Below are 27,105 nucleotides of genomic sequence, written 5' to 3'. Positions count from 1 at the left end.
ACTCTGCTATCCATGCATTCATTGCACCTGGAAATTGAGGTAGGCAGTCCATATTCAGATGGATCCTGATTCAGTTTCTAGGGCTCTAGACTCTTTGTTAAAGGTGTTTTTTGTTTGTTTTTTTAAACCCTTACCTTCCATCTTAGAATCAATATTAAGTATTGGTTCCAAGGCAGAAGAGTGGGAAGGGCTAGGCAGTGGGGGTCAAGTGACTTGCCCAGGGTCACACAGCTAAGAAGTGTCTGAGTTCAGATTTAAACCCAGGACCTCCTGTCTCTAGGCTTAACTCTCAATCCACTGAGCCACCCAGCTACCTCCTTGTCAAAGGTTTTTAGCCTTTGTGGTAAAAATTATCTATCAGCAGAAATGCCAATAAGTGAAACAAGGTTTCCAAGCCAGTAGAAAATAGGTTTATTGAGAGAGGGCCGGGCTCACAATAAAGCCAGACTCAGGTCAAGACACAGGACACCAAGCCTTAGGAGATGGCCTTTTTTAAGCACTGAAATCTGATGATTCAATGTCAGATTAAAAGAAACAGTTAAAATGGACATAAATCTTCTACATGGGCAGGTCTTAATTAGTGATGCAAGTGCTGAATAAGCTGGAAATGACAAAAATCAACCCTATGGGTGGAAACTAATATCTGTGATCAGGCCTGGCCTTTGCAAGGCCTCTGCAATAAGGAGACATGGGCTGATTTTTGCTGATAATCCTTATTCCTGTCAGGAGTTAGTTACTTACTGTATTTTTACCTAAAAATGACACCGAAGGATATCCGATCTAGGCCTTTGCACCCAGTAGATGGGCATCCTGTCCTCATGACCGAATGGCTTATGTCAAACCTCCAAAAGCAGCCCCAGCCCCTGACTGACTGCCTTGTGTCACGCACCCAAAGGCAGCTTTCCGTCTCCTGAATGATTGTCTTGTGTCCTGCACGCCGCAGCAGGGCGGAGGCCTTGGGTAACGGGCTCACGGTCAAAGGGCCTGTCAGCAAGCGTCAGTACCACCCTAAGCTATACTTTTCTTAGCTAATGTTTATAATTCGTATAAAGCTAACTGTATGATCTGACTGTTGACTCAGAACTAATGATTGCTATAAAAACAACCATAAAAGCTAATAATATTATAGTCATAAAAGGGGGTTTCACATTCACACCTTTTCTGTGTCATAGACCCTTCTGGTAGTCTGATGAAGCCCCTTCTCAGAGGAATGTTTTTAAATCATACACTAAAATGCATAGGATAAAAAGGAAACCAACGATAATGAAATAAAATTAGCCTCTTTTTATATCTGTCTGTCTATCTTCTGTCTATCTATCTATCTGTCTATCTGTCTGTCTGTCTATCTATCTGTCTGTCTGTCTGTCTATCTATCTGTCTATCTACCCATCTATGTATCACATTTACCTCTCTATCATCCATCTATCCATCCCTCTCTCTTTCTCTCTCTCGTCTGTTACCTATCTTATCTCTCTCTTAGTCTCTCTCTCAAAAAGTTGATGGGACTCATGGTTAAGAACCCTGCTCTACATTTTTCAAGGGAGATCAAGCCATTAAAAAAACTGGTGAGGGGGCAGCTGGGCAGCTCAATGGATTGAGAGTCAGGCCCTGAGAGGGGAGGTCCTGGGTTCAAATGTGACCTCAGACACTTCCCAGCTGTGTGACCCTGGGCAAGTCACTTGACCCCCATTGCCTAGCCCTCACCACTCTTCTGCCTTGGAGCCCATACACAACATTGATCCTAAGATGAAAGGTAAGGATTTAAAAAAACAACTTTTTCCATATTGTTGATGTTTGCACCAGGGTGATTGTTTAGAGTCTACATCCCCCATCATATCCCCTCGACCCATGTGATCAAGCAGTTGTTTTTCTTCTGTGTTTTTGTAGAGTCAGATTTTGAAAGGTCTTGATTGCCAAGGTAAGGAGGTTAATCTTTATTTGGAAGGCAGGCCACTGGGAACAGAGAAAAGCTTTGTATTAGAGAAATTAGAATGACTGGAACAATTTATTAGAAGCATTTCTTGGGCAGCAGGGTGGAGGATAATGTGGAGAAAAGAAGCTAAAAGACAATTTAAGAAGCGATTGCATGTAAAAATCCCGTGGCATTGTGCGTTGGCTACGGAAGGGGGATGGGAGGAGGGGAAGGAAAGAACAGGAATCGTGTAACCATGGGGAAATCTTCTAAAATAATTAATTAAATAAGATTTTTAAAAAGAAGCTGTTACACTATACTAGTTAAGAAGAGATCAAGTTGTGAATTAGAACGGTTACTGTGGGAATTGAAGAGGGGGATGTGAGAGAGACAGTGGAGGGAAAAGAATGACACGACTTGGCAACCAACTGATTTTTAGATCAAAGATAATTCCAAGGCCGAGCATGAGAGACCAGCAGGATGATGATGCCATTAATAGAAAAAGGCCGGGGGGTGGGGTGGGGGCTGGCTATAGCAAGGAAGATGAGTCCAGTGTTCCATATACTGAGTTGCTGGTATGGATTACAACAAGAAGTTGTAAATACAGGACCAGAGCTCTGGGGAATCTCATCAAATGTGTCTCCACAACATCTTTCATTCACAGTCTTGTACTTTAGTTCAGCTATCACCTCTTGCCTGTACTTCTGTCATGAATGTTTATTGACTGACTATTTTAGGGTAGAGATTCTTTTGTTTTAGTCTTTGTATCTCAAGCATCTACCTCAGAGTCTTGCATGTAAAAAACTCTTAAGAAAATGTAAAAAAACAAACAGCCTGGCTTAGAGTCAATAGTATTTATTGGTTCTAAGGTAGGAGAGTGGTAAGGGCTAGGCAATGGGGGTCAAGTGACTTGCCCAGGATCACACAGCTGGGAAGTGTTTGAGGCCAGATTTGAACCCAGCACCTCTCACCTCAGAGTCTGGCTCTCAATCCACTGAGCTGCCCAGCACTCACCTCCATGTCTTTTTAATCTAACCTGCTCATCATTTTTTACCATGCAGTAGTATCCTATCATAATCACATGCCACAATTTGGTTGGTGATTCTCCAGTTGATGGACATCCCTTCAATTTCCAGTTCTTTGCCACCACAGAGAGAGCTTCTATAAATATTTTAGACTACATAGGTTTTCCCTTTTTCCCTGATCATTTTTGGAAATAAAATGGGTATTTCTGGGTCAGGAAGGCATAGATTGATAACTATATCTCAATAGATTACAGTTTATTTTTCAAAAAACATGATTTTGAGAGGGGGTCCATAGGCCTCAGCAAAGGAGTCTGTGCCCCAAGAAGGCTAAAACTTCTGGCTCCAGCAGTGTTGGCGCAATCGCTTGTCCTTTCAGTGCTGGCGTCAGTCCGAATGCCGTTTTCTTCTGCTGAAAAAACTCATCTATTTTTATGAAAACAGAGCCAGAGACACTTCAGGTGTTTTCCACCTTTCTCTTCTGATTAGACTAAAAGAAAACTATAGAAACAATTTGATAATCCCGTTTGCTACTTAGCAAATGCTTTGGGGTAGAGAAGCGGCTAAAATGCCTTGTGTGTGCCATTAGCGGCTATGTGGAAATCATATGACCACATGAAGTGTGATATAATCGCCGAAGGGTCACCACACATTTCCTTCTGATGAAAATCCAATTTCTTCTCAAAATACAAATTAAAAGAATACTATTAATAACGTGTATTTATAGAGTCCTTTGATTTTTCTCCGATCTTCACCTTAATGCTGCTCTCCCATAATACCTCACTTTTGTGCCCTATGAGGAAAGCCGTGTTCTCTGTTTTACTGCGGGAGACACGGAGGCTTAATGAATGACATTAAGCGATTCAGCTTGTTACACCACCCGGAAGTGCTGCTCTAGACTCCCTTTACTAACCTCTTCCTCTTGTGGGAAGTTGCTACCAGAGCCCCGCGCTGAACGGCTAGATTGATGCCACCGTCAGGGCACTTTAAGTCCAAATCATCTTTCAGGGAAGTTCATGTTTTATTCAGATTTTTCCAATAACGCAGCCAACACTTTTCTGTGGCTGGTAGGAAGTGCGTCTATGTTAGACCTCTACAATACGACTGAATTTATTCTTCAGTGGGTCCTGCATGCTGTAGTGGGATGGGATGGCTCGGTGGGTGGAGAGCCAGGCCCAGAGATGGGAGGTGCTGGGTTTGACCGTGGCCTCAGATACGTCCCATCTTTGTGACCCTGGGTAAGTCACTTAACCCCATTTGCCACTTACCACTTTTCTGCTTTAGAACCAACATACAGTATTGTTTTCAAGATGGAAGGTAAGGGTTTAAAAAAAAAAGAATGGCTTGGTTAGGCTGAGGGAGAGGAGTCTCTTTTACCTAATTATCTCTACAGGGGCATCTTACCAACAATAGTGCATTTATTAAGCACTTATTATTAATTATATAACCATATATAATCAATATATATTAATCTATATACCAGGTGTTATTCTGAGTGTTTTACTTCCATCTTAGAATGGAAGCTTTTAATGATGTACATGAAATCCAGTCAATTAAAGTGATGGCTATTTCCTCACATTAAGTGGCGTTTTGTTGGGGACCGTGGATTGGCTATTGCCCTGTATGGATGGAACATGATTCTTTGGTAAAATGACACTTTTCTATTTACTGTTTAAAAAATGCAGCAAACACCTGGCGGCTTTCCTTCTCACACATCGAGAAGGACATAATAAGGAATCACGGAAGTGAAAAAACGTGTTGTGAGATGAATGGCGTGCCGTGTTGCCGGTGAGTTCCACAGCTGATTTTCATGCTGTTTGTCAGATGGCCGGGAAAGCATAGAAGAGGAGCTTGTCGAGGGCAGGAACTACTTTATTTTGTTGTTCCTTCATTTTGCCGAGGCTAGCAAGCAGTACCTTTCAGTAGTAAATGCTTAATAAGTTCTTGGAATGATTTTTAAAAAATCTATTAAGGTTCCAGGGGGCAGCTGGGTAGCTCAGTGGATTGAGAGCCAGGCCTAGAGACGGGAGGTTCTAGGTTCAAACCTGGCCTCAGACACTTCCCAGCTGTGTGACCCTGGGCAAGTCACCTGACCCCCATTGCCTAGCCCTTACCACTCTTCTGCCTTGGAACCAATAAACAGTACTGACTCCAAGACAGAAGTTAAGGGTTAAAAAAAAATCTATTAAGGTTCTAGATCAAATATAGCTTCAGACACTGCCAAGCTGTGTGACCCTGGATAAGACCCTTAATACCCACTGCCTAACCCTTACTGTTCTTCTGCCTTCGAACTGAAACTTAATATTGGTTCTAACCCAGAAGGTGAAGGTTGGGGTTTTTTTTAAGCCTGTTAAGGGTCTCCCCACAAATTTTAGTGTTAGTGTGTTCCACAGTGTTAAGTCAGCATATTTTAAACCTGGGTATAAAAGAATTATTCACTTGCCTTTAATAGAAAAATAAACAAGTAAATAAAGCAGGTTTAAAGATTTTAAATAAAGCACAGAGTAGTGTTAAATCAGAAAGGCTAACTTGCTGTCAGAAAGATTGTCCAGGCTTTAATGTTTAAAGAAACTCTCGGAACCCGCCCCCTTACCCAAACAAAAGAACCCCACGCCCTACAATATGGTATTCTGTATATCTGCTACATTTCCAGCAATATATGAAAACCCTGCCATAATTTCCACCCACATATTTGTAATGTTTTGGAAAAATTAGCTCAGAACAATTAGAATACAAGATAGCAAAAATGCCAGTCTCATAACAGATTTTTTCTTTAACAGGAAAAAATGTTTAAAGTTGATGAAGTATCTTCTTGAAAAGCTGAAAAAAAAATTTGAGAACCGGAAGGAACTAGACAAGTTCCATTCTTACCACATGAAAACTGCCTTCTTTCACGTATGTGCCCAGAAACCAAATGACAGTCAATGGCAATTAGGAGACCTAGAACGGTGTTTTGATGACTGTGTGAGTTATTTTCTTCAATGTCTCCAGTTAGAACAACTTTTTCATTTTTTTATTCCTAGATATAATCTGTTTAGTCATGACCTCATCGACACAAACAGTCAATCATTTCTGTTTTGGCAAATTGAATTTCAAAGAAACAATATGTTTCCATTATTTGATGAATAAAATTATGCTTGGAAAAGAATCAAGACTTCCAGTTTCTGTCACCTTAATAACATAATTTCTGAAATTAATTGTCATTGACTTTTCTCCTCAGAGAACAGACATTCTGTATTCTCTTGGTAGAATAGGGCAAAAAATGGGGAGTTAGAATGAGTTAGGTGAGGCAAAGAAAGCAGAAGCAGAATGTTCTATATTCTGTCAGACTTTGCCAATATAGGGGAAAGGGTGTTTTTTTTTTTTTGCAAAATGGAATAAAAAAAAAACAAAAATCAATAAAGGCTCAAAAATTTAATCTTTAAGATTTTTTTTGCAAAATGGAATAAAAAAACAAAAATCAATAAAGGCTCAAAAATTTAATCTTTAAGATGGTAGCTACTTCTAAAATGGAATTTTTTACAAGTTATTTAGCAAACAGTAAGTCATACTTAAAATCCAAATGTTAGGGACAGCTAGGCAGCACAAGTTAAAAAAGAAAACAAAACTGACTGATAGGCAAGTAATAAAGCAAAGAGATAAAGGAAAGAGATTTCACAGAAGTCTTTTGAGGGTTTCTCACCAACTTCGTGAGGTCGCCATAAACTGTTAGATTTAAAATGGTTGATGTCTTAAACTGTAGTGAGTTAAAATGGTGGAAGATATAAATTATGATAGATATAAGAGAGGGTGAGTAAATTTGACCGCAGAAAATATGTTTCACTACAGTGTCTTGGTTTTAAAATCAAATATAAGGTGGTCGCCAGGGAAATACTCCCAATTATTCAAATACCCAAGTCAACTGGGTTTTATAGAGATTTTAATTAATACAAATGTGGAATTAAAGAAAAGAGAGAAAGAGAGAAAAAAGGAAATAAGTATGAAGGGCCTCAAGCCAATATGGCCTAGACCTGAGTCTTAAGAGAGAAATCAGTCAGTTTTTTAATACTCACCACAAGATCTGCCTAAGCAAGGATTCTAGTGACACCAGGCCAGCTCCATCTCAGCTGACTTCACCAGAGAGCCTTCCAGCCAGAAACTGTTCCAAAAGGCCTCTCTCCAGAGCCTCCAGAGGGACAGAGTCCCCTTAGAGGAGCTCCAGGGAGACCTCCTTAGAGATTGTCCTCCAAGAGCTTCCCTTCTCCAGAGCCTCTCTCAAGAGATTCTTCCCAATCAATCCTCATCAGAGATCCTCCAAAAGGAATTCCTCCAAAAGGATATCTCCAAAAGGATCTATATCTATTCAAGAGATTCTGCTTTTTCTTATATAGGGGTTTTTCTCCCATGTCACCTCCCCTAAGTCCCTACATCTACCAATCACTGTAGACGCTTTCCAAAGGACTGCCCATCTAAATTCCTGGTAAGTCGACAAATCTCCTCAGTAAGTCTGAATCAGAAAAAATGCTGCTGTGTCGACCAATCTCCTCAGTAAATCTGAACTAGAGAAAACACAGCTGAGCCAACTAATCTCATTAAGAGAAAATTTGCCCAAGCCTTTTAGGTACCTAGCATCCCATTGTATCAATTCTAAAAACAGGCCTGGCTCAAAGAACTCCTTGCCTTATTATAAGCATGGGTCCAAGTACTTTCATTGTTTAGCAAGGAGTTTTCTCTCCTAAAGCAGTCTTAAGTACGGGTAGAGTAGGGGTCCTCCCATAGCAAGGAGTTTTCTCCCCTAAAGCAGTCTTAAGTATGGGTGGAGTTCTCACATCAAAATGGGGAATGTTTCTCAGTAGGGAATTTGTTCCAATTAAGAATTCCCCAATGGGGAAATTTTTAACATTCACAAGTCTGAGAGATTTCAAGATTTACAGCACCAGGCTTGGAGTTGGGAGGATTTAGGTTCAAATCTGGCCTCATTTACTTCCTAGCTATGTGACCCTGAGGAAGTCACTTAACTCTGGTTTCATAGCCCTTACTGCTCTTCTGCCTTAAAATCAATATATATTCTAAAACAGAAGGTAAGGTTTAAATTTAAAAATCCATATGCTGTCCAATTAGGATGAAGACTATGAATCCATTTAAATCAATTATGTATTATGTGGTCAATGCTGAGACGGCAGGAGAGCAAAAATATAAGATGACCGCAATGCCCTAAAGAAGAGTTATAAAGTGATTAAGATTAATTATAAAGGACAACTTAATTGTTTTTAAAATATTTTTTCCTTAATTACATGAAAAAAAATTTTAACCTTTAAAAACTTTTTTGAGCCAAATTCTCACCCTCCTTCTTTTTCTCCTCTTTCCCTAAGACAGCAGACAGTATGATATAGATTTTCCATGTGTAATAGTATAAAACATCTTTCCATATTAGTCATTTTTGTGAAAGAGAACATGAACAAAGAAAAGTGAAGAATAAAGTGAAATATAGTACATCTCAGGATGCATTCAGACTCTATGCATTCTTTCTCTGGAGGTGGATGGCATTTTTCATCGTTAGTCCTTGGATCATTGTATTGTTAAGAATAGCAAAGTCGTTCATCAATGTTTATCATATAATAACGCTATTACTATGTACAATGTTCTCCTCACTTCACTTTTCATCCACTCATGTAACTCTTTCCAGATTTTTCTTAAATCATCCTTTTCATCCTTTCTTATAGCAGAGTAGTATTCCATTCCAGTCATATGCCACAACTTGTTCAGCCATCCCCAATTGATGGAAATTCCCTAAGTTTCCAATTCTTTGCCACCACAAAAAGAGCTGCTATAATAACAATAATATTAATGATAAATAATTTTGTACAAACAGGTCCTTTTCCCTTTTTAAAAAATTCTGTGAGACTGTTAAGAAAAAGAAGTAAATGGCTAAATGCATTGAGAGAGAGTAGATAATAGCTACCAGAATCTTGACTGGGGATAACTATGGATTGATTCAACTTTGGTGAAAATTTTACTGAGTGAGGGTAGTAGAGGGGAAGTCTCAGTGTAGTAAAGAGCAAGGAGTGTTCTCACTCCCTCACCACAAGCAGTATGTGTGTGAGAGAAGAGTGCAATGAGTACTGAAAAGGGTGGCCAGAGATGCAGCAAATCAGGAATGAGGCAGCTCTGAATATAAGAAGATGCAAAGGAAAAGGAAAAGGTTTAAGATAAAAGCAAATTTGTTAATTATGGAGCAGTCATAACAGAAAGCACAGTGGAAGGGGGTAGATTTGGAGTGTGCCAGGAAATAAGGTGAGTTTGAAGGGGACGGTGAAGGATGGAGAATGAGATTTGTACCATTAAAATTGGTAGTTCAGAATCACTGGATGGGAAAGAGGATGATGAAGATGGGGGTATGCTAACCAATGAGGACTTAGTTCAGGAACATTATTAATGGCTGGAGAGAATTTATTGAGGGAAGAAGGCCATTATTACTGTTAAAAACCTACAACCTTGTGGCAATCTTGTGTTCTGTGGGGCCCAGGACGCATGATTCCATGCAGGAACAGGCAAAGATGCAGCCTGGGAGGAGTTGAAAGAAAGCAGGAACTGGTCATTTGAGGTAGAGCTAACCCAAAAACTGCTTTCAGAGCACTGGAGAAGGCCCTTTGGTAAAAATTAAAGCCATAGGTCTGGCCACAGCTGGAACAGGACAACAGAAATGAAGATGCATCATGACAAGGAAGAAAGTTACTAATTCTTTCAGTATATGTAATCTAATTATGCAAGAAACAGTTCTGGTAATTTTTTTTGGAGGAGGGAGAGGGAGAAGGGAATCAAGGGAAAGAAAAGATTACAAAGAACTCAAATGTTTTTGAAATACTTTTGATTTTATTAAACAAAGTACAAAAATGTTCTAAGATGTCTACATCTTTAAACATTATATTGACAATTGAACAATTCCTTCATATGCAGGTCAGATTTTTCTCTATTTCCATTTGGATCTGAACTTTGAATGTTAAAGCCAATCAGAAATTTGTAATACTTTTTTTTCCTGACAATATATTTTTAAAAAAACCCAGAATCATCTTTCCTCCCATGTCCTCCAACTTGCTAATTGTTTGGCTTTTGCTAAGCTGAAAGGCAACAACCTCAAAAGCAAGTTGTTCCCTGGATTGTATGTGCTCCCAAGATCAATAAATGTTTCTTGTCCTTCCACGAGTTCTTGCCATGTTTCTTTCTTCATCTTTTTTCTGCTTGTGCTGTTTATATCGTTCAGCCATTAATATAAGCTCATTTGGAATTTCCTGAAATCATTAAGTGTATTAGGTTAGCTGAATTTTATTAAAAATTGCTTTCTGACCAAAGAGTAATTTAAGGGTGATTATCTAAAGAGACATTAATTGCTAAGCTCAAAAGCACAAAAATACTAATTTTTGAATAGTAAATTTATAGGTTTTATCATGAAATCTAACAAAAATTAAATTTGCTCCCATAACTAAGACATTTGTTTCCTATTTGTTAACAAGTAATTAAAAATGAAAGAAATTAGGAAATACCCAAATATCCTCACCTGGTTGGCTCTCTCCAAAATATTGATTAATTCACCAGCTATTTTCCAATCGTTCCTAGTAAGCAGAGTAATTGATTCCCCTGTATGCCTTTAAGAGAAGAGTCTTGTGTAAATAAACTCTTACCATGTTTTCTATCTAATCCTGAAGCAAGGTATATTATTATTTTATTGATTTACTAATGAAATTTCAGGTTAGTCAGAGAATTTGGAAAGAACATGAAGTAGCAGAATATTAGGCAGAAGAGCCTTATTATAAAGTTATAGGCAGGAATAGACAATTTACATGCAAGAAGCAGTAAAGAGATTTGGTTGGCCAAAGTATTGAAAAGTGAAAAGTTACAATTGTTAGACTATAATATTCTTACCCAGCTCTTCCAGTACGTCCTACTCTATGGACATACTCTTCAAGGTTTCGAGGAAAATCAAAGTTAAAAACGTGGGTGATGTCCAAGACATCAAGACCTCGTGAGGCCAGATCTGTTGCTATCAATATTCTTACTATTCCTGGAAAAATTGAAAAATAAAAACCACAGATTTAAATTATATATGTACATGCAAACCAGGCTATTCAACTTATTAAGCATGAATAGATGCATTTTCTATCACAGCTGAGATTTTTTTTGATAAGGATATTTTATTTTATCAATTACATGTAATAACAATTTTCCACATAGGTTTTCTGAAGTTATAAGATCCAAATTGTCTCTTTCCCTCTCTGTCCTCCCCCTTCCCAGAGATGGTAAGCAATTTAATCTGGGTTATACATGTATTATCTTGTAAAACATTTTTTTCTATATTGTTCTTTTTTTTTTTAATTTTTTTAAACCCTTACCTTCTGTCTTGGAGTCAATACTGTGTATTGGCTCCAAGGCAGAAGAGTGGTAAGGGCTAGGCAATGGGGGTTAAGTGACTTGCCCAGGGTCACACAGCTGGGAAGTGTCTGAGGTTAGATTTGAACCTAGGACCTCCCATCTCTAGGCCTGACTCTCAATCCACTGAGCCACCCAGCTGCCCCCTATATTGTTCATTTTTAAGAGAATAATCATATAAAACCAAGACCCTAAAATAAAAAACCTCATGTAAATCAAAGTGAAAAATTACATGCTTTGCTCTGCGTTCTAATACCAAAAGTTCTTTCTCTGGAGGTGGATAGCATTCTTTGTCTTAATTCCCTCAGAATTGTCCTAGAACATCATATTGCTGAAAGTAGCCAAGTCTTTCACAGCTGACCATTCCTCAGTATTACTGTTATTCTGTACAATGTTTTTCTGGTCCTCCTTATTTCACTCTGCATCAGTTTCCATAGGTCTTTCCAGCTCTATTTGAAAGCATCCTTTTCATCATTCCTTTCATCACAATAGTATTCCATCACCCTCATATGCCACAATTTATTCAGCATCAGCTGAGATGTTTTTACACTTTTAGATGGGTACTATTTTCATTGGTGCTTACAAAACTCCTGAGTCTCTTGTACCTCATCGATAGTATTTAAGATCCAGAGTCTGGTATTAATTAAAAGGCAAAGTAAATCTGAACCATGATTCAGTGGGATAGTAATCATTGTATAAACATACCTGTTTTAAACTCGTTCAGAGCTCGCTCACGATCACTTTGTTCTCGGTTGCCATGTAGCGACTGTACAGGTAAACCCTTAATGCTCAAGTCACTGGATATATCATCAGCACTAAAAATAAAATTGGCAATTTAAAATGCAATCTGAATTACTAAATGACAGGAATTTCTAGCAGAAAACTACTGACTTAAGAGGTAGATTCTTATCACTGGCATACTTCACAATTAGATTTTGGCTTCTATTGCCCAAAGAGACACAAATAATATGAGTAAAATTTAATGTTTCTGAGACAGGTGAGCAAATGAAAGATAGTACGTACATAAGTTTTCTGCCTACGAAAATGATTACTTTATCTTCTGGCTTCATTGAATCAATGAAGGAATGTATAAGAGCTGGCTTTTCCTGTTCTGTGGTTATGATTATTTTCTGCTTTACAGTATTTACGGCCTAGAGCATTCAAAGGAACAAATATTTCAGATTTAGAAAGACATGTAAAACAAGATACAAATGTTATTGGCTTCATATGTTATTTCCCATTAGCCTTCATTCATTCAAAACATAAGCAATAAATTACTGTGAACAGTTTCATAGCTTCTTAGAGCTGTTTTTTATTCCCATTGAAAAATAAAAAGCATGTTTTAGCCCTTGATTTCCACTTAACAGGGCCTAACAGGTAAACTATGCCCCTCTTTTTCCCAAACTAAGAAACAATCATTGTACTATATTTTAAAAATTGGTCAGACCAGGCCCTGTCCATCCTTTTTTTTTTTTAATACTGCCAGTTAGGCGTCCCAAAGGCTGAAATTCCAAGGACAGGAGGCAGAGCTATTATAAAAGGACAGGGCCCCCGAGCCGCCGGGCTGCCGTGCGTGCTCTGCCTGCCCTCTAGTGGACAGGAGAGGGATGGCAGCGCTGACGAGAAGCTGTCACTCTCCTCGAGAGCTTGCCCCCTAAGCCGCCTTCTCCCCTTGCTACATAAGGGACAGAAAACCTCAGCGGAGAAAGCTTACGGCGAGATCCAGGGTTCCAACATAAACAATCATCGGGTCGTTCAAATACTTCTGCGAAAGGCGGCGCACGGCATCAGGCCACGTAGCGCTGGGTTTAAGAAAGCGAGATACAGACACACGTTACGTTGTGGCTATCGGCGTTAGACGAAAGTGTGCCGATGTAAAGCCCGGGCTGTGTTCTACAGAGCCACGAGGGGCCACAATGCAGTACTCGCGGGTTCTGGGCCCCAAGGGGAAGGCTAGGCCGGGGCTTCCCCGGGCTGAGGGGTAGGGAAAGAGCAAGCAAGGCGGGGCAGTCTCAGGCCACGTTAGCTGGATGTGTATAAAATACGGGGCATCGAGGAACAACAGCTGACCGGTTATCTCATTTAAGAAACATGGGGCTGAAAAGGACAAGGATTTAGGTGAGCAACAAGTGACTGGTTTGAAAAAGCAAAGACCTCTACACATGAGAAGGTTTAATCTGGCAGTCCTAGGATGGGCGGTTTGGGTTTAGGGGAGTAAGGGTGAATGTGGGGAGCCTTAAAAAGGAAGTGGATAAAGTGCTAAGGTGGCCTGGGTTTGAATTCTAGGTCAGATACTTCCTAGTTGTGACCCTGTAAACACCATTTAACCTGGGCCTCAGTTTCCTCATCTGTAAAATGGGAATACAGAGGCACCTATCTAAAAGGATTAATATTAGGGTACCCCATCTTCCTCTCTATACACACAGCAGCAATGGACATAGAATATAGAGTGGCAAGGGTTGAAGGTAAAAGGAGGTTTTTAGCAGAAATGACTGGTAATGGTAATGCCCCTGACAGAATGCCAGAAGGGATGACTTGAGAGCTATTACATTTTTGGTCAAGAAGGGAAATCAAGAGAAAATGAAAAGAATTTGCAGTTAATCCAAAATCTGGTTTCCTTACATAGTTGTTAAACTAAATTTAGCATTAACTCTGTTAATACCTTAAAAAAAATAACTTAGAACTTTAAAAAGTGGCTCTCACAGTACATTAGAAAATTGTGAAATCAGAAGGGGCCTATAGATTTTATAAATTCCATGTTACAAATGATAATAATATCATTTACATACCTGGTCATAATAGTTTGTCTATCTGGCCGTACATCCAATAAAATCTTCATTATCTGTGGTTCAAACCCCATATCTAACATTTTATCAGCCTCATCTAGAACCTATATTAAAATAAGAAATGCTATTTCAAACGAATCTTTTAGATTCCATTTCCTCCCACACCTAAACGAAAACTAAAATAACTAATCATTAGAAACAGTGATTCTTAACCTTTGTTTCACGGACCCCTTTGACAATCAGAAGAAACCTATGGATCTCTTCTCAGAATAATGTTTATTTCAAATTCAAAGAAGTGCTAAATTTCTGCTAGAGATGAGTAAAAATAAAGATATGTATATTTTCATCCAAATTCATGAACCACATGATAATCTATCCATAGATCACAGGTTAAGAACCTCTGATTTAAGAAAATTTCTCCACAAAAGTTCTGCTTACTTCAAGTAATATACCAAAAAAGTTCTTTTGGGTTTCTAGGAATTTGATTTTGTAATTCACTTAAATTCCCAACACTAAATACATATGTGCCTGTTGCGACCATATGTATTTTGCTGAAGATGAAATGAATGCTTGTTGAGGTCATTACATAAATAAAAGTTAAAATTGGTTTCAGGGAGGCTATTTTTTTTTCATTTCCCTCTACCTCCTGCCCCAGTTTGTAATAAGGCTTACCAAATATGTGATGCTATTCAGGTTGATGAATTCATTCATCTGAAGATCATTCAGTCTACCAGGGGTGGCAATGACAATATCCACACCCTTAGTAACATGTTCAATCTGACCTCTTCTGTCTCCACCACCATATATACAAATGCTGGCAAAAGTTACATAAGATTTAGTTACAAAAAATCTCCCCATCAATCACACCAAATATCCAGTGAAAAGAAATACTATTAAAATCTAACCAGCAATACAAATTACCTTTTAATTCCTTTATAGGTATATTTTTTACATTCACTCTCAACTTGTAGAGCTAATTCTCTGGTTGGCGTCAGCACTAGCATTCCAGGACCATCTCTTTTTTCCCTAGTTCTTTAGAGTGAAGATCAAGAAGTATTAATTATACTGGACAGGAATCATGCTTTGCTACTAAAATTTTTTTAAAAATCAAATCTTAGTAAAATGAGGGTGGAAGCTTGGAAGGAAGCCAGGGAAATCTAACCTGACTAAAGGTACAAACCTGGATGTGAGAGAATGGTGGCTGGATCCAGAAACAAGAAGTTAGGCAGAAGATTTTAGTATTAGAGACACTTATTCAACATCAGCTAAGAGTTTGGGAATAAAGATTAAGATATTAAGAGTCACAGGCATGGGTGAGAGTCAAAAATGAGGGAATAGAAGATTATCAGATATGAGAAGAAACTTTGGGGAAAGTCTGTAACTTAAGACTAGGATCTAATGCCAAATATTAACTTGGGTCATAGATGGTGGATATTTGAGAATATATTATGCCTTTTTGGTAATATTTTACCAAAATATTGCAAGTACTTAAGTAATTACTTCCATGGGGTCAAAAATGTTTTAGTTAACAAATGCTCTAAAATTAAATCTGGCTGAAATCTATTAGCAAGAGATGCAAGTGCGCTTTAAGGCTTGATTTTAGATTAATTCACAAATTATCTAAGATTTTTAAATCCCTCAGGAAAGATGAATCCTATCTTTAGAAAAAAACAACAAAAAACCCATCATGTTATCAAAGCAGAAAAATATGAATCCTTACTCTGGCTGTAGGTCAAGATGAATAAATCCTGGCATTAAATAGGCCAAGGTCTTTCCTGTGCCGGTTTGGGCAATGCCAATTAGATCAATTCCTTTTAATATTATTGGCCATGCTTGTGACTGAAAAAAAAAATGACAATCATTAAAACCCAAACTACCCTCTCCTTCCCTCAAATATTCTACTCCAATCACTATGCTGAGCAGTTTATAGCATACCTGTATAGGTGTAGGTCTTGTGAAACCTACTTTCTTTATATTGGCCATAACATCAGGATAATGATCAAATGCATCTTCAAATGTACACACTGGATTAGGAATTATACGTTTTTCATTTTCTCTTAAGTCATCACACATTATATTATTGTTTTCTTCCCTTTAAAGGAAAAAGAGAAAGAGTAATAACACAGTCATTTTAGAGCTTACTTATCTGACAAATGAATAAGCATGGACTCAACCTTCTCTTGTGTTTAAAAATTATACTCCATACCAAAGACACATGTAAAACCCAGTGGAATTGTGTGTTGGATATGGGAGAGGATTGAGAGGGAGAGGAGGGAAAGAACATGATTTTTGTAATCCTGGAAAAATGCTTTAAATTAATCAATTAAATAAAATTTTAAAAATTATACTCCATTAAGAAAATGTAAATATTTATAATAAATGAATATAAGTGAGAGATTACATAAAGAGCCATAAATTCCCATCTTTTTTGACAATAGACAAAAAGGAGAATAAAATAGACAGAATGAAAGCTGTGTTTATAAATGATATTTTTAAAGAAAGCTATACCTATTCCTAAAGAGCTGGCATATTGCCAAATATTTAAAAATCCATAAATGGATGCCATAGAACTTTCACTGCTAAAGTAATCCAGGGTAGAGATAAGATCTTTTATTAGCCCATGTGGTAATTATTACTTTAGCCTCAGTCTAGGAGTTTTAATCTTTATAGAAGAGAGATTATACCACATTTTCTGTTCCAATTTGTTGGCACCTTGATTCTTCCTTATTGCATTTAAGCCAACTGCAAACAACCATGCAGTGATTTCACTCTGGGTAATTCAATATATATAAATTACTTACCTCCACTTATCTACTTGTGTTTGGGACATTAATTTTGTTTTTGAAGATTCTATGTAGAAATCTTTCTTAATTGGGGGAAGACCTTGGAGGAAAAAAAAACTCCATTAGTTAAAGAACATGGAAACTCTAATTAGAATTAAGATGTTTATAAATACAAGTGCCAAAATATATGGCAGATAACCACAGCTTCAACTGGACAATAAGCTCACTAAAGGAAAATAAATTTTTTTCATTTTGACATTTTCAATCATATTATGACTTGATTCAACCACAGTCAGTAAACTTTACAAAATAAATAGTTTCATAATTATCGTGGAATTGGAATTGGTCATAGAAGTCAACTAGTCTAACACAGTTCAATCTGCCTGGTTCAGAAATCACCTCTCCAATAATCATATCAAATGGTCATCTAGCTTCTACTTGACATTCCTAGTATATCTAAGGGCATTCACTTTGATATTCCAATATTTGTCAAACTCAGTAAATCTCTTCTGTGGCTCTTTCAGTATTACCCATGACATAGCTTTGGGACTCTTCTTTATTCTTGTCACCTTACCTTTTCAAACTCAGATCTCAAATACCAGAACCAAACTAAAGATAGGATAATTTCCTACTTATTTGGAATCTATTAGTTTTACATAAGATTAAGAGGTCCAATGGAGTACTGAATAGAAAGTCTGCCAGAGGCTAAGGAAAATTTGGGTCTAAGTATTACCCTGGACAGAGTAGACCTGAATTGTGAAGGCAACTTAACCTTCCCAATACCTCAGGCAGCTCTTTAGGATCATAAATTGGAAATACTAGAAATCACAAGTCTGCTTACCCAAAGCCCTCATATATATAATTACTATCTTCATTCATTAATAATATACAGACACAAGCACACATACATATCTTAAGATGATTTATGAAAAAGAACTAAGAGAGAACTGACATAGGTACACACAATAGTCAGTTACTGCTTGCCTTGCCTTTTAGTAAGCAACTTGTGAAAAGGGTTAAAATCATCCATCTCCTATAAAACTGTTTATATTCATTTTCAATAAAGAGTTCTTCAATAATAGTGAGGGAGTATACTTTATCGATATTATTATTTACATTTAAGACAAAAATCACAAAGAATACTTATATTGTACTAACCGTCCCACTTTGTTTTAATGTAGTGGAGGTGGTCTTGTTTAATAGCCTCCCAATCAATCACTGGTACTTTTTTATCTGGGCCATTTTCATTACAAGATGATTTCAAAGTGTTTCCTTCAGGGTACAGAGAAATTAAGAAGGCAAAGTCATAATGAGTTTTAAAAAAAATTTTTCATAACAATTTCTGCTTTCATAAACATCATCTTCCATTTAGTGAGATTATTGAACATACTTTTACTAGTTCAGTATAAAGAACTGATCATAGTTTTCTAAGATATGTTTTTAATGTTGAAAAGTAGGTAATACTAAAAGAATAACAAACATTCCTTATGATTTTTTCAAGAAGTTAGTAGCATGTTATTTATGAATTGCAGCACTTTGCACATCTTTAAAATTATGATTTAAATGTGAATTTTATGGTAGCATCTTTCTCCATTCTTTTTTTAACAGATATTTTATTTTCCTAATTAAATGTAATAACAATTTTCAACATGGTTTCCAAAATTATGATATCCAAATTGTCTCTTTTCCTTTTCCCTCCCAGAGATAGTAAGCAATCTGATCTGCATTATATATGTATTATCATGCAAAACATACTTCAATATTGGTCACTGATATAAGAGAATACTCATATAAAGTCAAAACCCCAAAATAAAAATATTACTAATATGAAAAATAGTATGCCTTGATCTTCATTCCAACTCCAATAGTTCTTTCTCTGGAGATGAATAGCAGTTTTTGTCACAAGTCCTTCAGATCTGCCTTGGATCACTGCATTGCTGAGAGTAGCTAAGTCTTTCACAGTTGATCATCATACAACATGGCTGTTACTAGATACGATATTCTCCTGATTCTATTTATTTTGCTCTGCATCAGTTCATGTGAATCTTTCCAGCTTTTTCTGAAATCATCTTGCTCATTGTTTCTTATAGCACAATAGTATTCCATTGCCATCATATGCCACAATTTGTTCAGCCATTCCCTAATGGATGGACATCCCCTCAATTTCCAATTCTTTGCTACCACAAAAAGAACTGCTAAAAATATTTTTGTATTTGTATTTGCAGGTCCTTTCCCATTTTTTGTGATCTCTTTGGAATACAGACCTGGTAGAGGCATCTTCCTCGACTGTAATGGAACCAAGGAACAATTCTTCTTAAATAAGTGAACCTAGTTTTGTACTTGTCATGTTAAACATACATGTCTAATAAAATCAGGCTATCAACTAATTATGTATATACTTTATTTTTCTCATCAAGAAAACAAAGCTAATACTCTGTACATGCTACCTAACTCACGGTATTTTCCAAGAATAACATGGTATCAGAAAACCCTTCAAAAAAACATAATAGCAACACACATTTCTATAACATTTTAAAGATAACCAAATATGCTCATAAGAACCCTGGTGATGAACTGTACAAATATTACTTTTATATTCATCATAGGATCATAGTTTTAGAATGATAAGTGACTTTAGAGGTCAACAAGATTAGCCCCTTCTTGGGGAACTGAGCTCAGGTAGCCTACATGATTAGCCTGAGGTCATTCAGGTGATTAGCTCAAAGGCAGAACATAAACCCAGGAAATAATCACAGAACATATTTCTACTTTTCTATCCTCTAAAAGCATAAAGCAGTACTATGTATCATGCAATTAATTCTTATTGAACAAATGATTAAATTGTATTAAAGAGTAGTTTATATTACATATAATTTTACAAGTTTATGTATCACATGAATTTAGTTGTGCTTCCTTTGCTTCCTGGTCATTAACATTATTAAGACCAAGTCAATATGCTCAAATCAGAATTTAGGGGAGGAGTTGTGGATGCAATTACAAAGTGACAAATGTCATGTTTTTCATGATAGGAAGCTAAGTGGCACAGTGGAGTTAGGATTAAAATTTGACTTCTGGTACTTGCAGTCATGCTACCTCATTTTCCTCAACTGTAAAATGGGGACAAGATCACCTATTTCACAGGCTAGTTGTGAGGATTGAGTGAGGTAATATCTGTTAAGCACATAGCACAGTGACTAGCATACAGCAGACATCTAAATATTTGTTCCCTCACCCCTGAGGCAAGTGGTACAGGCCAGTCAAAAGGAAAATCTGGGAGACTAGAGAGATTCATTACAAGAGGAGACCTCAAAGGAAAATGACTGATAAACTCAAGACCTCTGATTGATGCAATGCCCAATTACTACTCCAGAAGATTGGAAAGGAATCTTGCCTCCCATTTCCTAGAAGAAAGGTGATGAAATAGAGGTCTCAAATGAAGTATCTTATGAGTTTGTGTGTGATCATATGTGTTACAATAGAGGGCTTTTACTTTTCTTTTTGAGAAGAAGAAAGTTGAAGGGAATAAAGAAGAATGTCAATGATAAGAGATGAAGAAAGGCCTGAAAGGAAGGCATGGCAGTATGGGGATGATCATGGAAAATTTTTATTATACCCCCCAACATAAACCAGAAAAGGTATAAATGAGGAAAAATCTAAATAACATCAGTCTAGTTTCTTTTAGAATCTTATTTAATAGATACTTAGGTATTTGTGTCTGTCAATGTTTGTGAAGTTTGTAATAAAATATTTTTAAACTGAAAAAAAAAAGAGGAGTGTTGAAAGGGAAGAGTAAATGTTATGGCTGTTAATGTTCAGTGACAAGTAAAAATTCACTTAATGGCTTTTGCATAAAAGATTCTGCTAGAGTAGTTGTTTTATAAATATATTTTTATGGGGGCAGCTGGGTGGCTCAGTGTACTGACAATCAGGCCTAGAAAAAGGAGATCCTAGATTCAAATCTGGCCTCAGACACTGCCTAGCTATGTGACCCTGGTCAAGTCATTTAACTCTCATGCCTAGCCCTTACCTCTCTTCTGTCTTGGAACAAATACATAGTATTGATTCTAAGATGGAAGGTACAGATTATAAAAAATATACATACACACATTTGCAGTATAAAATAAGATTATTCACCGATTTTTGTGTCCTCTTTAGAATACTTTTCTATTTTTTTTACTATTTCCTCTATCATTAGCTTAGCTGATTTCTGGTTCTCCTTGTTGCCATATATTCTGGTTTCTGACTCGGAATCTCCTTTTATTATCTAAAAATACAAAAAGACATCAATAATCATAGTTTTATTATATCCACAAATCTCCAGACTTGGAATGGTAAAACTTTTAAGTAAATATACTTTAAAATTTTTTTTATAAACCCTTACCTTCCATATTGGAATTAATGTGTATTGATTCCAAGGCAGAAGAGTGGTAAGGGCTAGGCAATGGGGGTTAAGCGACTTGCCCACGGTCACACAGCTAGGAAATGTCTGAGGCCAAATTTGAACCCAGGACCTCCTCTCTCTGGGCCTGGCTCTCAATCTGCTGAGCCACCTAGCTGCCCCATTTAAGTAAATATAATTGAGGTGTTAATAATATGGATTATCAAGCTGAAGAAACTGTTTGGCTCATCTCCTGGATCTACCTTCTAATTTCATAAGGGATGTAACTAATAGTGAACAAGGTAGCTAGCTACTCAGGGTAGATCCTAGAATAAGATCTAAACCCTCTAATAAAGCAAATGTTAACAGAATTTTTAAAAGAGTATCTGGATAATAAAACTGTCAATTAGGATAAGAATATCAAATTCAGTTGAAAAGGCAATAACAAAAAGACAAGGATAAAAGTTTTCTCAAAGGGCCTTTATCTTTTAAGATAGGATAAAGGGAAAAGAGATCATCCAAATCTCTTCTCCAAAGTTGGACCACTGCTCATCCTCCAAGAAATGCAATGTGTCACTGAGGCAGAGGACCTAACTAAACCTATAATCTTAAAAAATGTTTTTATTGATGTTTTGTTTTTTTATATCACCATAGGACCTTATTCCATGTATTTTGCCCCTGACTTTCCCCTCAAGAATGATCCCATATGACAAAAAGAATATTTTTTTCCAACAGAAAAATAAAGTCAACACAACTGAAAAAAACATTGAGAAAGTTAAAAAATATGTGGAATGTGTAACATCTTGGAACTCCCATCTCCACAAAGGAGCAGGTTGGGGAAGTCTTCTAATATTTCTTTATTCAATTCCTAGTTGATCTTTATAATTTTGTACATTTACTTTTTATTTTTTGGTACATCACTGGTATTTCCATTTACATTGCTGTTGTTCCTATGTACAGTGTTTTTTTGGTTCTGCATATTTCACTTTATCAGTTCATATAGATCTTTCCAGGCTTTATCATATGCATCATTCCTTAACACCACTACTCCACTGCATTCATATGCCACAATTTGTTTAGCCATTTCCCAACTGAAAGACATCTATTTTGTTTCCAATTCTTGGCTATCACAAAAAGCATTACTATAAATGTTCTGGAGTATATGGGGCCTTTTTTCTTATCAATGGCTTCCTTGAGGTACATGGTCAGTAATGAAGTCTCTGGTTCAAAGGGTATGAATATTTTAGTCACTTGTTTGCATATTTCCAAATTGTTTTCCAAAATGGTTGTACCATTTCAAAGACTATATATTAGTGTCCCTATCTTCCCATAACCCCTCCAATCCTGACTACTGTAATTTTTTGTAATTTCTTCCAACTTGCAGGATAGTTGATATTAGAGCTGTTTTGATTTGCACTTCTCTTATTATTAGTGACTTGGAGCATTTTTTCATGTAGTTGCTAATCCTATGACCTTAGGCAAATTTTTAAGTTTTACCTATAAATGAGTTGAATTTTTTCTGATTCATAGGATACCTATGAAGAACACAATGAAATAATGTATATGAAGGCAATATGAAGCCTACAGACTGCTATAAAAATGTAAGGAATTGCATTACAAATTATTAAAAGCAGCAAAGCCAGACATAAAAGTAGAATTTGAGGATGCCAGTTTATACTTTGCTCAAGGCTCACCAGCAACTTTATGTCAATGTGGTAATCCACATTTCAAATACCTATGATGATTAGATTTCATGAAATCTCATGGCTAGTTTCAGAGCTTTCACTTCAAGTTGATCAAAATTAGCATTTACCTGAATTTTAGAACCTGTTGATTCTTGAATTTCCTTTATTTTTGTTCCACCCCGACCTGTTAAAACATTTATAAGTTATATAAAATAAGTATGATGGATATGGTTTGAACAATTTGTTGGGTTAAATATCAGGTGTATGAGAGTACTATACTAAACTCCAGGAATTCTCTACCTTATCCTTCTTCCCACCTCCACCTTTATGCCTAACTGAGTACTTTGCCCATACAAGCTATTTTTTTTTTAAGAGAAGAATGAACAAACATTGCTCTGATGTCTCAAAACAGGACTAATTGAAATAAAGATCAAACTTGAGGAATTTGTGGAATTGACTGCTGTTCTGGTTGGTTTACATATTGTATGTTCTCCTCCCCTTCCCTTAGCCCTGAAGAATTAAGTTCTATAAATACAGGAACTTTTCTTTATGTATCCCTATTGTTAATATACACCAAACGGTATGGCATCCAGATTTTTAAAGGAGAAACTAAAGGAGGTTAAGGAAGAAATACACAGTAAAACTATACAAGTGGGGGACTTCAATCTTTCCCTAATAGAACTAGATAAATCAAACCAAAAAATAAATGAGAAAGAAGTAAAGGAAATGAATGAAATTTTAGAAAAGTTAAACTTAAATAGTTATCTAAAGAAAACTGAATAGGGATAAAAAGGAATATACTTTCTTTTCAGCAGCATATAGTACACACACAAAAAATGACCACATATCTAGTGCATAACAACTTCACAACCAAATACAGAAAAGCAGAAATGCAATTTTTCTCAGCTCATAATGCAATGAAAATTATAATCTGTATTCCTATTGCCTAAAGAGTGCCTTCTTCAATTGTTGGGCTTAATAAATGCTAGTTGGATTGGATTGGTAAAGATACTAGATTACCCTACTAAAATAGAAAGATTTTTATTTTTGTTTTTCCTATCCAGAAGATCATAGATTTGGATCTTGTCTACCACTTCGACTCAGAATGCAGATGTTTTTGGACACTTGTCAATGTGAGAATTTGTTTTTCTTGACTATATACATGTTTGTAAGTTTTGTTTTTCTTGCTTCCTCAATGGCAGAAGAATAGGAGAGATGTAGGAGAGAATTAAATTTTTGTTGAAAAAAAAAATTAGAGCTTGTTTAGTCTAATGGTCTCTTTCTCTCTCTTAAGATAATGAGGCTGAGGGTAAGAGATTATATGCCTTGTCCAAAGTCACATTGGTGGTAAGGAAATGAGCTGTATTGAGGGGGAGTAAGACAGCAAGAGGTTAATTGTGAGAACTGAGTGAACCACAGTGCATCTTGTAACTCAGTTCTGGAGCTAGCTCAGTTCCTTTTCTATTCAATTATGAGCCTATTTCAAATTCTATCTTGTGAGAAAAGGTTATTCAATTCTGGGAATTTGGAGAAAATCTTACTGCATTGTTTGAACCTATCTCTACATGACTGGGAAACCAGACCATTTATTTATACCTGCTGTTTGAGACCCTTAACCAGAGACCTAGGTTATATTGATCAGATTTGCAAATGGAACCTAAGATTGATGTAAGGAGTTTTCTAATAACTGTGCATCTCAAACAACTCATACATTCTTCTTGAAATCTGGCCTCATATCGATCAGTCAGTTATTGTTTCCATGTTCCTTTGATTGTTTATAGATACTTGAGGAGTGAGATATTGCTTTTCCTGAATTCCTGGAATTGTACCTGTTCACTCTCCTATTCCCAACTTAGAAAGGTCCTAACCTTTCTTCCACTTAGAAATCAGATCCTAATGTATTGTTTCTTTTTTAACTAATTGGTCTTACGTGACTGCTTTTCATGTATTAAAGTCTCTCTTCATATTTGGGGTCTGACCCTAAGGTGAAGAAGGGGTCCAGTTCTGATTTTTTAGGTGATTTGCACACATTGCTTAATAAATGGGTATGTTCAAAAGATGCAACCTTTGTTTCCTCAGTCATTTCATCTTTGGCTCCTTGACCAAACCAGATCTTCCCCTGCTTGATAACATTTTACCTACAACTGAACAATTCCTTTTCAAGGCCCGCAGATTTTAAGTCTCTAGGTTTAAGAGAGAAAAACCACCTGGGGTGTGCAAACACCATTTTCTGTTAACAGCCAACACCTTCTGTGTGTAAAAATAAGAATATAAGACCTTTGTGGAAAGGCTCAGATGATGACCAATTAAGCCCAACCTCTGAGGAAGGTACTCCTTTGGCAAGAGGGTCCTGTAAGAGTACCAGGCTCAAAGTTTACACACAACAAGGACCAGTAAGTATGCCAGCCTCAAAGGTTTATAGGCCTTGTCTTAAAAAGAGGAGATGGAGTCTTCTCCACTCACCTGGGTATGCATCTCCCTTCTCTCTTCCCTTCCCACCCTAAAGAAGTGGGAGAGAATTAGTAAAAGGGTCTGGGAAGAGAGGAATGCTCCCAAGGCACAGACGGGGGATAACTTAAAGTTTGGGTCATCCCAAGAGGAAGTGGGGCCCTGGCCCAAGAAAGGAGTCAAGGGAATCGCGGGTTCACAGCATTGGGGATGGTGGGGGTAAATGGGGGAGGGCGGCCACACCTTTTTTGAGCTGTGCCTATCACGCCAAGTCAACGAGCATTTTTATTACGCTCCTGCAGCATGCCTGGCGCCGTAAGTCAAAGCAAACCCTTTCCAAGTCAATTCCATTTCAATCAACGAAGGCATGTTACGAGCCTACTGTACATGACCCGAGCTAGGGAAGGAAACCAAGGAAACCACCAAACCAGAGGATGAGGATAAAAAAACCAGTCCTTGCCTTCCTGCTCCTTACCTATGACCGCCCCGACGACAGAGCTGTCGAGTTTAAAACAGAGCGGCGCTTCTCTGAAACAGGAGCTTCGGGCCCGGTACTCTAGGACTCCTGAGGGCCCACGGGAGCCTCCGCGGGCGGTGCCGCTGCTGCCGCTACCCCGCCCCCTTGCACTGCCGCCTGCCGCCCGAGGGGGCGCTGTGGGAGTCTTCTTGTCAGGGGCCGGGCCCCGAGAGGCGGCACTTGGGTTGCGGGAGGCGCAGTTACTGTGGGTTTCTTTGGTGGACATCGTGGAGGGCAGGGGGGTGGAGGGCAGGCGAGGCGGTGGAGCAGTTAGAAGGCGGGGCGTGGGGTTTCTCCCGTCGTTGATGGTCGGAGCCCTCCCAGAGGTGGAGGAGCCGGAGAACTGAAACTCTGTCCAGCAGTGAGCGGGGCCCTGCCGACACGAGGCCCTGCGCTTACATACCCGAGACTGGCTCCGCCCCTCTGAGGCCTGGATGCCGCTCGAGAAAACGATTGGCTGGAGGGTGAGGAAGGGCGGTGCTTTGGGGGCATGGCCAATCCCCTCTCTTGAAGACTTCGGTGGCCCTTAAAAGTTGTCCTGTAAGGTGTGGGGCAGGCGCATTAGAACCTCTCTTCTGCAGTTAAGAGTTCTAACCTGTGTATCTGGAACCAGATAATGATAATGTTTGATGATAACAGCTCTGACTAAAGAGACTTTTAGGGTTTTCCTTTCTTCCTATAGAGGCCCTATAAAATGAGGTATGTGAATAGGATTTCCACAGAGCAGGAAACACTTAGTGTAAGTGGCCTGTCTTGTTTTCTCCATCACCACACTTCTTAATGGTCTATTCAGCAGATCCTTTTTCTTCCTTCCAACAACCTTTCCTGCATCTCCAAAGTATTATTTACAAATATAAGAAAACAATTGGAAAGAATGGAATCTAATCTTGGCTTGAAGTGGGAACCCCAGTTTCTTAGAATATTGATGACAAGTGTAATTATTTTGGTACTCTTAGGGGCACATCCCTTGAGCACTGCTTTCCTCACAGTTATGCTGGGGTTAGAGTGAGGAGGAAAATGAGTGAAACAAATGTACCTCTATTTTCCCTTTTTTTATACTATTCCCCTTTGGGAAGGTAGAGTAAGGGAAAGGGAACCTTAAAATAATGTTTATTAACTATTATTATTGAGGATTGAAACTCTTTATATCAAAAGTATCTGTGTCTCTCCA

The 27,105-nt window shown here is 37.7% G+C and overlaps 2 protein-coding genes across 3 annotated transcripts in view; one reads left to right on the top strand and one right to left on the bottom strand.

Annotated features, from left to right (window-relative positions):
- Positions 1-19,287, top strand: part of CGAS (cyclic GMP-AMP synthase) — a 39,054-nt gene extending 19,767 nt beyond the window's left edge. The window contains exons 4-6 of one of the 2 annotated variants that reach the window (XM_007484196.3): positions 4,620-4,722; positions 5,715-5,898; positions 19,132-19,287. In XM_007484196.3, coding sequence (XP_007484258.1) covers positions 4,620-4,722; positions 5,715-5,898; positions 19,132-19,152 — 308 coding nt within the window. In that variant the 3' untranslated portion in view covers positions 19,153-19,287. Of the gene's footprint in view, positions 1-4,619; positions 4,723-5,714; positions 6,083-19,131 lie in introns of those variants that run through there. The other variant, XM_001373442.4, reaches the window with a different exon arrangement.
- DDX43 (DEAD-box helicase 43) lies at positions 9,765-26,343 on the bottom strand. Its single transcript, XM_007484197.2, has 16 exons — positions 25,893-26,343; positions 23,098-23,153; positions 21,041-21,170; positions 18,065-18,178; positions 16,925-17,006; positions 16,059-16,215; positions 15,844-15,962; positions 15,045-15,155; positions 14,796-14,937; positions 14,127-14,227; positions 13,052-13,139; positions 12,361-12,488; positions 12,043-12,152; positions 10,834-10,972; positions 10,469-10,556; positions 9,765-10,202 (listed from the first exon to the last, which is right to left on the bottom strand). Exons 1-16 carry the CDS (start codon positions 26,158-26,160, stop codon positions 10,089-10,091), a joined length of 1,947 nt encoding a protein of 648 aa, XP_007484259.1. The 5' UTR covers positions 26,161-26,343; the 3' UTR covers positions 9,765-10,088.
- Positions 26,344-27,105: the final 762 nt, after the last annotated feature.

This window comes from Monodelphis domestica, chromosome 2, assembly GCF_027887165.1.
Source record: "Monodelphis domestica isolate mMonDom1 chromosome 2, mMonDom1.pri, whole genome shotgun sequence".
Lineage (NCBI taxonomy): Eukaryota > Metazoa > Chordata > Mammalia > Didelphimorphia > Didelphidae > Monodelphis > Monodelphis domestica.
Note: the sequence above shows the minus strand (reverse complement) of the source record. Positions and strands in the feature narration are given on the sequence as shown.